The sequence below is a fragment of the Oxyura jamaicensis genome, chromosome 7 (genome assembly GCF_011077185.1).
Source record: "Oxyura jamaicensis isolate SHBP4307 breed ruddy duck chromosome 7, BPBGC_Ojam_1.0, whole genome shotgun sequence".
NCBI classification, from domain to species: domain Eukaryota; kingdom Metazoa; phylum Chordata; class Aves; order Anseriformes; family Anatidae; genus Oxyura; species Oxyura jamaicensis.
The window spans coordinates 23,799,307-23,814,558 of NC_048899.1; the positions used below are offsets into that span (position 1 = coordinate 23,799,307).

General features: G+C 42.4%; 1 protein-coding gene across 14 annotated transcripts in view; it reads right to left on the reverse strand.

Moving 5' to 3' along the window:
• KALRN (kalirin RhoGEF kinase) overlaps positions 1 to 15,252 on the reverse strand; it is a 497,542-nt gene that overhangs the window by 33,235 nt on the left and 449,055 nt on the right. For all 14 annotated transcript variants that reach the window (XM_035331506.1, XM_035331495.1, XM_035331496.1 and 11 more), the window contains 10 exons: positions 14,974 to 15,104; positions 11,953 to 12,019; positions 10,485 to 10,588; positions 7,966 to 8,035; positions 7,438 to 7,524; positions 6,580 to 6,672; positions 5,466 to 5,516; positions 5,067 to 5,144; positions 4,020 to 4,205; positions 445 to 616 (listed from right to left, as the gene is read on the reverse strand). In XM_035331506.1, coding sequence (XP_035187397.1) covers positions 445 to 616; positions 4,020 to 4,205; positions 5,067 to 5,144; positions 5,466 to 5,516; positions 6,580 to 6,672; positions 7,438 to 7,524; positions 7,966 to 8,035; positions 10,485 to 10,588; positions 11,953 to 12,019; positions 14,974 to 15,104 — 1,039 coding nt within the window. The remainder of the gene's footprint in view (positions 1 to 444; positions 617 to 4,019; positions 4,206 to 5,066; positions 5,145 to 5,465; positions 5,517 to 6,579; positions 6,673 to 7,437; positions 7,525 to 7,965; positions 8,036 to 10,484; positions 10,589 to 11,952; positions 12,020 to 14,973; positions 15,105 to 15,252) is intronic.

Consider the following 15,252-nt stretch of genomic DNA (forward strand, 5'->3'; position numbering starts at 1 on the left):
AGCAGGTCAACCACACAGCAACACACCACCAAGCTGCCAAAATCAGCCCACAACACACCGCTAATGGAGGCAGGCCCGAACGGCCTGCAGTCTTCAATGCAAGACAGAGCTCCTGCAGCCTCAGGGGTGGGCTCCAGGGCCACCCAGCAGTTCAGCACAGGTTTGGCCAGCCCTTCTCCCATCCTCTTTCACCCTTCCACTCAGCCGATCTGGCATGCAGGACTGAGACCTCTGCATAGTGCCACTGAGGTGGTCTCTTTGAACACCAGCTGTCAATTTATGATAACTTCTTCACATGTACTGGGCTCTCATTTTCTCCATGGGATTTTCCTTATGAAAAATAAGTTGCTGAATGGTTTTCTTACAGAGGGACCAAAGATGCAAACGTTATGAATCCCAGTTAGCGTCACAACTTGTGAAACAGCGCAAAGACCATGTACATACCATTTAGGAAATCTCTTTGTGTGTCCAAAACCTGGTTGATGTCCTGTACCCAAGCTTGCTGAATTTCTGGATTAGCTGCCTGTAAAATAACTCTCTCGGATGTTTCCCGGCTCATTAGAGCAAACTTGCAAGGATCATTGTCCACATTTTCTTCAATGATAAGGTAGTTCATCTGAAATAAGCCAAGGCAAGCACGTGTTACATGGAGCATGATTTAGCATTACTCAAGGATCAGAATAAAATTGTTGTGAAAAGTTCCTAAGAATAATTGAGTCCAATAACAGACTGTCAGATTATAATCTGAAGCATTTGGTTTATATAGATTTAGGCAGATAGATCTTAAGCTGAAATATGATGCTTAATAAAGCTGTTGCAGATATACCAGACATCCATCTGCCCGTGTCTTCAATTACAGCTTCTATTTTAAGGTGACACAGACTTGACTGATGTGCTAAAAAGTTACTGTAACACAAAAACAGTTAAACTGTTCCTATTAAGATGTTAATAAGGTCTATCATTCCTCCAGTTTAAATGAGTTTACATTTCTTATCTTCCATGGGAAGAAAGTCTCAGTCTTTACACTATTTTAAGACACTGTACAGGGATATACCAAAAAAAAGAGCAATTCTCCACAGATGCTCCAAGATCTTATTTCTAGAGACCATCATCTGTGTGCAACCACTTCACTTGACCGTAGCCACAGATACTCTTCCTGGAAATCTCATGGATGGCAATTTCAGCTGCTGTCCTGTAGGATACCTCGTTCTTGTGAGGTGTCTGAGTAAGTGTACTCGTAACTTTGAATTCTCCTGAGTTATTCATATCTGTGATAGTAAACAAGAATAGGCTGACATTTCCTTTCTGCTTTAGAGGGCAATTCGGGATTACTATCACAACAAGGACAAGTTAATTTACAAGATAGTGACTGAAATTCCCATCCATGCAACTTCACAAGTTAGTGCCATGCAGGCAAAAAAAAAGTCACAAAAAAACAACCCACGAACCAAAAAATGGGGGTCCTCACTGTCAAAGACAGACAGCTCTGAAGACCCCTCTAGGGTCTCTCTCCTATCACACCCCTCTGGGTCTCTCTCCTATTGCTCTGAACGTCATTCAAGGTATGGAGAAATTTACCCCACATCTGAATGCTGTCCAGCACTCAAACTGCAAGACAGAAGGAGCCTCTTCCCTCTCTTCTGGGGGTCCCTGTGGAGTTAGTGGGACAGGCAGAAACTCTTCTGACATGAAGACAAGGAAAGGGGTGGGCAGTGAGCCTGGCCAGTGCCTCTTCTTCTGAGCTCTTGCTCTTCTGGCTGATAGCCAAAGCAAGCAAGTCAGTCCTGGTAGGACTCTAAGAAAAGGACTCACAGGTCAGAGTCCCACAGCTACAGTTTGTGTCTCAGCGAGATGCATTTACCAAGGCTACTCACGTAGGTATTTTGAGACTTTGAAAGGTATCCAACTGAGAAATGTCCAAGAAGGGATGTGCTATTTCTGAATGTCAACTACCTCGCCACATAAAGAAGGGCTCTTTGCTAATGTAGGCCATCACTATGAAGCCTCTTTCACCGTGTGACAGTGACAGACCTTGTAGACAAGTATTTGGGAACCTAATCTCCCTAGCAGACCTGAATGGCTCCATCTGAAGTCATACGCACTTCTTACTCTAAGAGAGAGGCCTCGGTGCTCAGCAGTGGCTGTGACACAGAGGAAAGAAATGGGACCTCTGGTGCGGGCTACGTCCTCCTGCTGTGTGGGAGGATGTGATCAGCGGGAAAACAGCCCACAGCTCTCAGGGAGTGTCTCCCAGGGATCTGGACAAGCGTGACCAAAGACAGTACCAAAGCACTGCAATGGTCCATGTGCCACACGATGGCTAGGCAGCCTGATAATTGCTACAAAGACAGCAAGATAGCAAAGCAAGCAGGTAAGAGCCAATATGGGGAATGGTCCTATCCCTGTAGGAAGGCACAAGAGCAAAGCAAAGGCAGCCAGAAGCTGAAGCAGGGGCTGGGAGCAGGCTGTGAGGGCTGCCAGTGCACAGACTCCCTGCTGCAGTGGGGGGAGATGCACATGGAGCCACGGGGGATCCCACATTTGCTGCAGGCACAGGAGAACAAGCTATTTGCCAAATGGAAGAAAACAGGGACTGGAAAATTGTCACACAGAAATTTTAAAGCAACTCAGGCAGTGGGAACAGCATTATGTTCATAAGCTGTTTAACTAGAAAAGCAACCCATACCCTCGAGGCAAGCTAATTTTATTGACATTAGAAGAGATTTATTTTTCTCTCTTTATCTACCATATACAATTTGGGAATTGTTTCCTGCAGATAAAAGCTTCATTGTTATACATACAATAAACTGAAGCAAAAATGATTTACATTATTGCTATCTCCAACTTTAATCATGATTTAAATCAGCAGCTGGATAAAACCAAAGCTGATCATCTAAATTAAGATTAATGTTTATTTGTACACTTCAGGTTTTTCCTTTATAACTTATTACTTGGTTGGAAACTATGAAATACAGCAACTTACAAATGGATATGCTTTTCAGTAAACGCTGCAGTTTCTGTCAACCAAGAAGATGCTTATTATCTATTGTTTATTATCACAGATCATATGGTTAATATGCATTATTTTACCTGGCATTGTTCTCTTCTGTTTCATATTAATGTACCATTTAAAATTCAGTGCAAACACAATGCATTCTCCCACACCGTATTTTAACTATATATTTGGAAAGGAAATCAATCCCAGACCGGTTTATCACCTTTGAATAATCAAGACATTCAGATGAACCCGTGACTTTGCTCTTTCTGCAGCCACAGCAAAGGCTGTTCTACTCAAAGAGGTGTAGCACACATTCACCCTCAGCTATAACTTCTGAGGGGATCTGTATTTGTTAAATAAACATAAAAACCCTTGAAAACAAACTAACATGTTTTCCCTGGTTACTTTCAGTTTCTACTTTTAATTCCAATCCCATACTCCAGAAAGGTTACTTTTAAAATAAAATTAATTTCTTAAAACTTTCTTGATAGTTTAGCTAGTTTTGTAATTCCTCTTCACTACATTTTTATTACTGTGTATTTTTGTTTGCTTTTGACATAGTTCTGTCTCGTGCAACACTCACATTTGCACTAAGAGCCCTGTCCCCATTAGGAAGGGTATTTCCAGTAATGTCACATCCAGGCTTAATATTGACTTACAATTAGATGAGTGTTTTGTTTACCCCACCTTTTCTAATCACGCTTAAAAGCAACTATTACATGCTTACTTTGACTACTGCGGGCTTTGTAGCAATACTTGCTAGCTTAGAGCTACGAGTGTCAGAGGCCCTGCCCTGGCTGTGCTTCCTCTAAAAATCACCCAGTAAATTTAGACAACCAGTGGTTTATTTAGTGTCATTGGTCTTAAATGGCTTCTGATGTACTGAAAAGTAAATGCAAGTGTTTTCTGAAAATTGTTGTCCAGCTATGGCAGGACAGACCTGACTCACAGTATGGAAAATTGGTAAGATTTCCCTATGTGACAATCAAAGAGAATAAACCTCTCCCACTCCGTTTCTTACCTTTATGCTTTTCTTGAACATGTAGCCTGGTGTTAAAGATCCTTTCCTAAGCAGTTCACTGAAGATAACTATTTGCTCAAAGAGAAACACCCTACGTTCCTTTGGTCGGGACTGAACGCCAGAATCCTGCTCGGTCACATAGAAGGTGTCCTGCTGCAGCAGCTTGCCTTGAGCTGTCAGCTTGCCCTGAGAAGTAGACAAGGCACCAGTGTTACAGATGCCAACCCAGCACAGTCCCTTGAGATGACCTGCTATATTTCAAGCAGAGCTATATTCATTTGAGACATATCCCCTCTAATTTATTAAAGCAGCAATCTTTTAAATCAAGAACTCCGTTTAAGGACAATAGCACAAGTTTTCTTTACTGTCATCACCACCATATGTACATATAAAATCAAAAGCAAGTAGACTGTTTTTGTACTTAATTTCAAACACTGTTCCCATTAAGCAATTTGCTACTGTAGTGCCTTGGATTCCCTCTGGTCATGTGCTCATCTCCCCCAAACGAGAAGCGAAAGATGCAACCTCTGAAGGTGCGAAACAGGACCTACCTGTTTGCAGGAATGCCATGATGTATAAAAAGGCATGAGAAACTTACTCTTCATTTTGGAGATAAGACATCTCACTGGGTCTGCCAAAGACTACACTGGCTTAGTTACAAACCCCAAGTAGTAACCTGTGGGGTTATAACTCACGAGTCCCCTCCTGGATGTTGCCAAACTTGGAGGGAGATGTTAATGTTCATGTTAGGTGACCTTACTAACAGGCAGAGCGGTCTGGTTCAGTGTTTATTTTTCTCTGACAACAGAGATAAGAAGTCTAATTCAGGCTTGCAGAAGCTTTCCCAGACCTCACATTTTGAAGAAACAATAGCTTGATTGTTACAAGTTTAGAATGACACCTTCAGAACTTCACCAAAGCATGCAGCTCACCACCGGAGAAGAGCGAGCACTAGATAAACAGCCCGGGATGGGGCTGATTGGAGAGACAATCATAGAAAGATAAAGCACTTTTCCTAGCCTGGTTGTTATTACAAGCAGAACATACCTCAAAGCCCTGGAGGCGACCCAGGTTCATCATATCATTGCAACGTTTTGGTACAAGGCACATTAATTCAACTGCTTTCTGTTAAGGAAAACAAAGGTTGTATTGGTACAAGGAAGTCAGAGGGTCCCTAAAAGCGAAGTGTCAAACAATGGACTCCAAAGGCATAATCACTGCTAGAAGTGATTCACGTTGAGGCCCTCACATACTGAACATTTACAGTAATGTCTAAAAGAGGACCGTGCTTTCATCTTTTCTTCTGACTGAAGCTAAAGAGAAACATCACATTTGGAATATCAGCAGGATCTTCAATCATTGTCAAAGGACTACTGGGGTTTTCATTTCTGCATATAAAGTGCCATCAGAAAATGCAGTACCGCTGTCCAGGCCATGAAAACATACCTCTATATCCGAGCACTCCAGCCCAGCTTTTTCACTGTACCGCAGGAAGTCCTAGAGAAAGCAGAAAGGTTTGCATTAAGGCACTTCAGAAAGAGAAGACAGAAGATGTCAGTTTTAAAAAAAGAGAAAGTGTATTTAGCATGTGAGTTTCTGAGAAGGAGCTTGCTAATATTAATGAATACATGTTCAGAAGTTGCTGAATGTTATAACCACTTTGTAGATATGGAAAAGGGGTGTGGATGATTGCTGAAAATACCACAAAAAAGGACAAAGCTGGGATTAGCCCTCGGGAATGCTGACTTGGTCCCTGTCTTAAGCCACAGGACCACACACGCTTGAGGAATTTTCTTTTCCTTTTGGCATTTCAGGGAACATGCTGCTGTCTCTTCACAAGTGTGCAGTTACCAAACTGTGGGCTGATGGCAGCCTGCTTGAGACTAGTTCAAAAAAGAAGAGAAACCACCTCAGAGCCCTGGTACTGCTGGAAATTACAGTGTATGGTTCAGACATGCCTAATTTTGGATGTTACCTTGAGACCCCTAAGGATGAATATTCAGAAATGCTGAGGAATTGGCATAGTGAATAAAGTCAGCAGAAGCCATAGTGGTCAGACTCCTTGGGGAAAAAATTACCATGGACTCTCCAGATTTCCAGACCAGAATATTGTGGAAATATATTTTGCATGCTAATTTGAAGAGAGATATTCAGCAATGAGATACTCTGAGACATTCAGAATAAATAGTGACATACCATTCAGCACCAAAGAATGGCTTTATTAACCATCTTGTGTGCATGTACTGCAATTTAAAAAACCTGAATGCAAGTTTGCTTTGAAATTTTAGAGGATGAAAATTTATATTTGAAATTTATTTTTCTATAAAAATATTCAAACAGAAAATTATTAAAAAAAATCTTCTGATTATCATCAATTACAAGCTACTCCCACAGATGGGACTCTCCTGCTCTGGACATTTTTCACAGGATGCTACCATTGTATGCCCACATATAAACATTCTTTCTTCCTAATTTTATGAAGTTATTCTTCAATTAAAACTAAGGCTGATTTAAAATAACAGTGTCTAGTACAAGATCCAAACTGCATCTTTCCACTCACCTTGAGAAGAAGCTGATATTTAGTTATTCTTTGAATGGGTTTGATCAGAAAATCACTGATGGTTAGTCGTTGGTTTATTTCCTGTTGAACCTCCTAAAAGTTGAGGATTAAAAAACAATTGCAAACAAGCACAGAATAAGGCAGAGATAAAATGTCTCCACAGAGACTTATTTCTACAGAAAGCTGATCTGTTCTTAATCTTTTGTTTGCAAAAGGGTATTTTAGAGGATTTAAAATTCTGGCATATCCTATTTAGGCAGGGACTGGGTAAAAGTCATGACCGAGCTGGAAGACATTTGAAAGCACAAGATTCCTTCCCACTTTGAGCTGACTGAGCAGGGCTGCAAGGTCTGGAGACTGCTCTCTCCACTGCAGCAGGGATTTGCTCACAAACAAGTCCTACAGAACACGCCTTGTGCCCTTGGGTGAAACAAAATATCTTCCCATTGTTAAACAAGCTTCTTTCACATTAATATCTAAATGTGTCTAGTCCCACAGATTTCTTGAAAAAACATTATTGGAAATTTATGAGAAGCACCACCCAGCTCCAACAACTTTCACCTCCTCCCCTGTTTGTAGGCTACAGATTAAAAAAGTCTGTTTTATTTTGGACAGAATTCAGTTGTGGCACTCTGAGGACAACAGACAGTGAGCACTGGATCGTGTATGTATTAGAAATTAACATTATAAACTGAGACAAAATGAGCTTTTCTTCCCTATAGCAGAGAATTTAGCAGCATGCACAATATCAACATGGTCTGCAGTTTGTTTTAGACAAACCTCACAGGTTACAGAATAGTCTACTTTACTAGGACTCACAGCTCTAAGTAGCAATAATGGATAATGAGCCACACTTACCTCAAAATATGCCTCATACTCAGCTACTATGTATTCAGATCGGGGCTTATTTTGGCAATACACCACATACATGTGTAATCGACGCTCCTGTGAAAACAAGATGCACAGCAGCCTGGTGTGATATTGGCTACTGTTCTGTTCTGCTATTAGAAGCTGGCAGAAAATTGCTAACGTGTTCTGCTGGGTCATCTTTCTTTTTAGTTTAATCAAAGATTTAGTTTCCTGAAGTGGGGAAGCAAACTGATAATTGGTTCTGTTTCCCACTTCTTCCCCTTACGCAAGGGAAGTTTCCATGGGGGAAGCCAGTTGATCGAGAGACCAATTTTTCCCCAAAAATAAGAAGTCTGCAAGAAGATGGTGACTAATAGTTCAGGGAAACCCATCTGCTCGCTGAAGATGAATAACAATGTTTAAATTAAGTTTAGACATGTAAAAATATCAAGACAACACAAGCAGATGCTTTTGGAAAGGAGTTATCACACTTTAAATGACAATTAGACTAGAGATAGGTAACAAAATAAAACTTACATGTTTAATAAAAAGCTGTGCTAAACGGTCATGCTCTTGAAGACATTTTTCCAGTTCAGCCAGGAAAAAGCTGAAAGAAAGGATATCAACATTTAACATTTAAGAAGACTTTTTTTTTTTTAGGCCATTCCAGGGCAAATCAGTCATCCTTCAGTAATATATCAATGCAATTTTAGCTAGAGTATTCAATAATAAATGAGAAGACAAGCCTGGCTTCAGCCCTTAATGGTGGCATTTCTAAAACAGTAGATGAGAGCTGTGAAATATGGAGATCTTGTCTTGCAAACTATCTGGTCTTCTTTACTGTTATACTTACAGAGGTTTCAGGTTTTTAAAACTGCCAATGACTAACTGCAAGAGTTGCATTCCTTCACTGAGAACTTCTGACGTAAAACTTGTCTGTATATCAAAACACTTGTGAAAACTCAACTGAAGCTTTACCAGGAGTTCTCAGATGCATGAGCAGATTTGGTCAACATGAAAGAGATGCAGAAGTTTTCACTTGAGTAAACAAATAGACACCTTTTATGTCACAGAGTACTGGCATGTTCTATTTTACACTGTTTCTCAGTATATTACCATTAGTTATATTCATAAACTCAGCCTCTATCTTGACCTGCACCTTTTGTAGGTGCCTGCTTGAATGCCCTTTCCAAGAATACACTGAGATGCCTGGAAGTGAGGTATTTTCATCTCAACTGAAGTTTAGAAATGCTGATAGGTTTTTCTAACTGATAAATAAATCCTGACAAACTCTTTTTCACTACAGGATTTCTGTCTCAAATGCCTCCGTGGATTTGCTACAGAAACCAGTTGTAGAGCATATGCCAGCAATGGTCTGGCTCTAAGAAATCCTGGAACCTCCAAGAAGATGCATGTTGAACAGCTGTCCCAACTAAACAACCCTACCACTACCATCAGCTACAGCTACTTTTGTAACTCAGTCCTGTAAAAAAGTTAAATTCATCTGCATTTGAACAGACTTCTTGACCCAGATATGCAGAACTAAAAATAGAGACTCCCTCTCTGTATTTTACAGAAAACTCTTATCATCACATTTAAACATGAATGGCACTGGTAAAAATGCTCCACTGCTGGTATAAACTTAGTATTTTTCTGACTTTTTTTTTGTTTTGCACTCCCAAGAGCTGTTGTCAGAACACACGGACAGGACCTGATAGGCACCCAAGAGATGCATGATGGCAATGACACTGTGACTCCTTGATGAGGCAATTGTCCAGAGCCAAAGGGAAACCTAGTCTGGTGTCCAATGCTCAGATATGCACACTGCCTGTGCTCCAATTCTAGTTAGCCAAAGTAGTGGGGTTTTTCTGAGTGGCAGAGTTGAAACAGTGACCATATTATGCAAAAGCATGACCCTACTGTTCATAAAGTTGTAGTAGAAATGGCTCTGGGTTTGAAATAACCCTTGTATTTCCAGCAACTTTTCAAAAGCTGCTTGAATGGGGACAGAATAAGATTTTCAAGGAAAAGAGTTCCTAACTCAGAGTCAAAAGTATCAGACAGGCCAAAGCCTGTCAGAGGTTTTATGCAAGAAGTATCTCATCACCCTCCTAGCCTAATATTGCTGCTGTGGTCAGCATTCTTGATCCAGCTGCATGTGCAGATGCTAGTGTTGCTGAGAACCACCAGATCCATGCCCACAAACCCCAGAGAGCCAAGAAGAGGGTGACGTAGTGGTAGTTCATACAAAGGAAGGAAACAATGATTTTCCAGCATTGCTACCACTCAGTGGTGGGATGAACTCAGCCTACAGCTGTGACCCAAGCAACAGAGTTACGACAGCCTCAGCAGCTTTTCTGGGGATCCAGCAAGCACCCCACAAGCAACACCCCTCTTGGAGGATGCTGGGACAGCTGAGGAGCCCTGCATTGGTTCAGGAGCCCTGGATTGACCACAGTGATGTCTCCCATGGAGCCTCTTGTTGCGGCTCCCCAGCAAGGAATGGCAGAGCCATTGGCAGCACAGCACTGACAGACCCTCTTGTGATCCACAACATCTCTGTCACCCTGACCTGCACTCCTGGCATGGGGTGTGAGCCAGCATAAAGCTGTATCTGCAATCAGAGATGGTACCACAGACACCCTCCCATGAAGCCAGCCAGTGCAAAGCTGTAGCCCAGTGCATTTTTTTTTTCCACTGGGAAAAAAGATCTTATGTAGGATTGATGCTTTGCACCATGCAGCTCTGCCATTTTTGGTTGGGTAGACAGAGCCTTATATCAGGATCTAGTATACTGTTGAACTGTGGTTAAAAGCACATGAACTGTAACATATTCTCGGGAGTCACAGCAGCCATGATTTGTGAAGTTAGGAAGCAGCACTTACAAACTAACAGAGGCCATTTAAAGTGAGGTAACATCCTTTGGAAGTTCAGCCCTGAACGACCTGCTGATGTTCAAGTAAAAGCAGCTTAGATGTACAGATACTACATACCCCAATCCTTCTTAAACAAGTGGTTCCAAAGGTGCTTAAAAGCAAACTAAACCAATGACTTACTCTTTGTGCCAGTCATAGATCTGGTGAATATTGCCAAATACTATCTTGTCTTTCCCTTTCATATCTTCAGAAACTCCTTTTTCTTCTATTCGCTTCATGAAGCCCTTTAGGATTAATGATCAGTGATTAGCAAGGGGTTCACTTAAAGAGGGAGCATAATTACACTCATAAAAAAAAAAAAAGTAAAAGTTTAATGATAGGCTTTTTGCTTTGAAAACACTTAAAATACCTTTTTTTTTTTTTTTTTTTTTTTAACAACTTAAAATCAGAAACCCATCTAGACACTCTAAATTACATAGTCTGCTTAAAAGAAAACTTTAAGGGATTTATTCTGAATAACTACAGTTGTTTTAGGAACCTTTATTAGATGTCATTGAAGTGACAAGTGCAATTAGAAGATAAAAGTTAAACAAAAGTAGCTTATCAGGCTCTTGGCTTCACTGGTAAGAGGAAGAAGCCAGAATCTGTACCGACAAAATTCTTCTGTTCATCACCATGAATGTTTTGTGGGAGCACAAAGCCGTGCAGCAAGTTTAAAGAGTCACATGAACAGGATTTCTCACACCTCCTGAGAGTTTCTTTATAAGTCTTTGGAGCACTGCAGCCCTGTTAGCTTTGCCAGTGGAGCGTGATGTAAACAGAAGATAACACAAAGGTCTTCAAGTTTGGAAGCTCTTGAAAATTACTGCTAGACAGGCTGATAATTCTCCTTGGACTAGTGAATGCCAGAAGCATTTCTGAAAGCCCACTTCAATCGAGTTCTCAGTCCTTGCTGGGAATCAAACAGGACCGTGCGTGTGAGTTGTCTCTGACAGGTGATCCCTAGGGATCAGCCAGGTCTTTACAAGTTGAAACTTACAAAACCATGACTGCTTTTGAAAAAAATAAGAGAAAAAAAAAAAAAAACATAAAAAACTCCCTCTATGTTATCTCAAGGTTTTTTTTATTATTATTATTTTTATTTTTTTCCCAAAACCATGAATCCATTGGCCACACACGCAACTCAGCACAGATCCAAAGCCAGACTTTGGGAAGGTACTCAAACACAGCACTGTAGCCCTGGTGCAAACTCAAGGAAAGTATGTTCTACCACTGTTCAGTATTGATTTGAAGTGGTATCACTGCTTGACAGCAAGAATGGAATGAAATAAATGGAAGGGGCATAAATTATTCTCTCCCACTGCCCTCAAGGCTGCAATACAGCAGAGTTTGTTAGAAGCAGGGTAGCCAAGAAAAACCTTTGCATGCTGGAGTTGAAACCTAAAATACAACATTTGTTAGATGGAAACAGAAATAGTTTCCGAAGACATTTCTTCTTGTTTCTGTCAACATGAGGAGGGGACCATGGAAGCAGTGTGCGAAATAAACCATTTTGTTTCTCATGCTGTATTTTTTGTCGTTGCCACTTTGCAGCATGGTGTTTGTTAGTGAGAAAACATTTTGCATATCAGGGCTTGCTTCAGCTCACCTCCACAACAGTTCCCAAGTCTTTGACGTAGTCTTTTTCGGTCTGCACCAGCTCATTTAAGACAAACCTAAATTAAAACAGAACACACGCATTTGACCATGTTTCTTGATGTTACTGTTTGGTCCTCTTACCACGTATTACCTCCTGGAAAAAACAAAAACAAACAAACAAACAAAAAAACATCCCAGGAAACAACCTGACTCACTCCTTGCTTATAGCTCAGTGGGATGAAAAAGAGAAAAACTTCACATTTCAGGCCAGAGTAGTTTCAGTGCTCTTAATTTGTCTCTCCTTCTTCCTTCTTTTTCTCCTTTCTTCTTTTGCACCAGGTCCCAGGGCAGTGCTAGAGCAGCAGCATAACCAGGTGCCTCTGCTTTGAACCACCTCTCCCTGCCCTGCTGTCCTCTGTCCCTCCCATGCAGCCCTCCTAATAGCAATGGGGACATTTCCCAACCCATTTTGCAGCACATAGGAGAGGGTTTCTTGCCCCAGTTAAGATGTAATTTGGAAGTTTCAAACATTGGAAAACAAATTCCCCTTCCTGCCTTAATGCAGAGCTTAATCTCTCAGCCTAGGTAATCCTTGTGGGGGTGTCCAGTGATTTCCACTTATCTCAGAACTAATAAACCCGGGGAGGAGAGTCAGCTAATGAAGGCTTGATGCATGCAAACAACACTGAGCTAAAAAAAAAAAACAAAAACAAAAACAAACAAAAAAACCAACCCTCCTTTGTATGTCAAACTGACTAATCACATAATGTTCTTTCGAGGACAATTTCAAGAAGTTACAGCTTGCTGCAGACAGTTTTACTCTCAATTACGCCAATACACAGATTTGGCACATGACAAATAAACTCCATCTGTGCTCCAGCTCGCTCCGTCGGTAACAAGGCTAACAAGATAGAGGAGCACTTTCATGTCTAATATCGCTCCGTTCATGTCAATCAGCAGACTGACCCACTTGAAGTGATAGGTCTGAGGGCAAACAGTGCTAAGATAAAAGCCTGCTTGAGAACATCCAGGGGAGAAAAAACACAAGCTGGCTTTTGGCTCCAATACAATGGCTGTGCTCCCGAGGTGTCCCTTGCTTGGACGGAGCTGAGGAGCTGCTTGGATGCAGGGAGGAGATGCTCGGACACGAGGCAGGGAGAGGTCAGACAGCTCCACATTCATTTGGGAGTGAAATCCAGCCCCCTTGGCAAAGGCCTGGGCTGGCAGCAGTGGTGCCAGATGCCTGTTCTCTTGGCAGTGCCCTGCCAAGCTGAGTGAGTGCCTGGGTAGTAAACACGAGCGGGGCAGAAGGCTGCTCCCTCACACAGCAGCCGTGTGCGGCCTGGCTGAGTGCATCCCATGAGGTGCCCTCTTGCTGGCTGACCTGGTGCCCTTGGGATAGGCTAGCTGCATCTCATCCAAATGGGCTCATATCCCCTCTGTCTGCACTGCTCCTGGTGGAAGCAGAGGGTGCCCAGAGGCTGGGGAACTTCTGCCACCACCCGCGCCCCCAGCTCCCTGGTTTCACCTGCTGTGAGGGTACAGATGACCAAAGCCTGCTCTGAAAATGAAGCGGCAGACTGAGCCTGCCAATTTGTACCTGTTTTAGGAACCAGGGTCTCTATCACCATTACTTAAGTTAAACTTGGCACTAGGGTTCCCCAGCTCCCCTCTCCGTAAAAGGCAAAAAAAATCAGCCTTCGTCCTCTGCTAGTTCCCTGAAGCCTATCTGACACAGGACCCTAAGGGTATCTCAGTAACTCCACGCTCAGTCTATACTGACACTGCTCAGTAAGACTGCTGCCTGGCTGCTCACACGGGTACAGAAGTCAGGTCTGATAGAACAGGGGTTTCCCAGTGCCAAGGCTAACTGCTGACAGGCACAGGTTGCCTGAGACAGAGGAAATGACCGCCCATGCCTGTGCAGGGATTCAATTGCTGTTTTGTGGGAAATGGGGGTCACAGCTCGAGTTTGGAGCCTGGCTGCCTAATATGGCTATGGAATTACACACAGCCACAGAGCACAGACACCAGGGAGCTGGAGAGGAGACAGATGTCTTGTGCTGAAAGCCACTAGCAGGTGCTCCTAAACATCCTGGCGTTTCGGAAATCTGGACGGAGGCAGCAGCTAATTACGTGTAACATGCTGCCAGTCTGCCTGCCAGAAGCGTCGTAAGTTAGAAAGCCTTACTGTACAGGGGCTTACACCCGCAAGGTCTCTGCACTAACCTGAAGTTATCTAATGAATGAACTACTACCAGAAAACCCCCAAAACTGAAATATCAAGGAGCTTTTAGGAGACAGGCATGGGCAGAGAGGTTTCCTGCAGAAAGGCTGACAGCTGTTTAGCAGAAAACTTCTTCCACTCAGAAGCACGCCCAGGAGTGCTGTGCCCCTGCCTGCTGCTGGCAGCCCATCCCATCCCTCGCTGTAGTGCTTCTCCAGCTTCGTACAACAAACTGCAGGAGGTAACGATGGCTTTCATGGACCTGCAACACTTTGTTCCTGCTTCCTCTCCCATTACCACAAACACGAGGGTTTCCCAAATTGAACTTTCTCTTCAGTGACATTTTCCCACCACAAATGCTTCTGAATTCTGCCCCTGCCTTTGCTAGGGTGGAAAATCATTATCTCATTAAAAAAAAATTAAAAAAAATCTCTTCACTTTTCCTCGAAAGTAGCTAACAAGGTCAACAATACATTCTCCTTTGCAAGCTGATTTCACCTCTGGCACAGTAATTTCCAAAGCAAACACCTCAGTAACTGCGTGTAACTGCCCAGAGGCTTCTACAGTAATAGATACATGCTATCTGGGGTAAAAGCTGCACATTTTTAAGAGTGAAGATGAACTTCCTGGGTGTGAAAGCACTTTTTAAAAGTATTTTTGCAGGTTAAGAAGAAACAAATGCAACAGGACACAGTTTTACTCCCAGTTCTGTGCTCAATCAATGATACAAAGTATTCTTTCAGAGCAGCTACGTGCCCTCCCTGGGTGCGTATTTCAGAAATCAGAAACAGCGAGACAACTTACATCCTGCCTCTCATTGCTTTGGCTTTTTGTTCCTCTTCAAGGTTTCTTGGGGGAGTTGAAGGCGTCATTCCTTCATTTAAGCAGCCAGTGGCATCTTTTAAGGTTCCTTGGTAAGATCCTCCTTCAAGGGTCTATGAAAACCCCAAAGAACAACAGAGAAAACGTTACCCTTCAACTCCAGCAACAGTGTTACCTTCTGTTTTAAGTCAATTCTGCAATCACCAGTACAGTCTAAAACCAAGAGGAATATTCAGCTTTCCCCCAGGCGTTACTGAGACA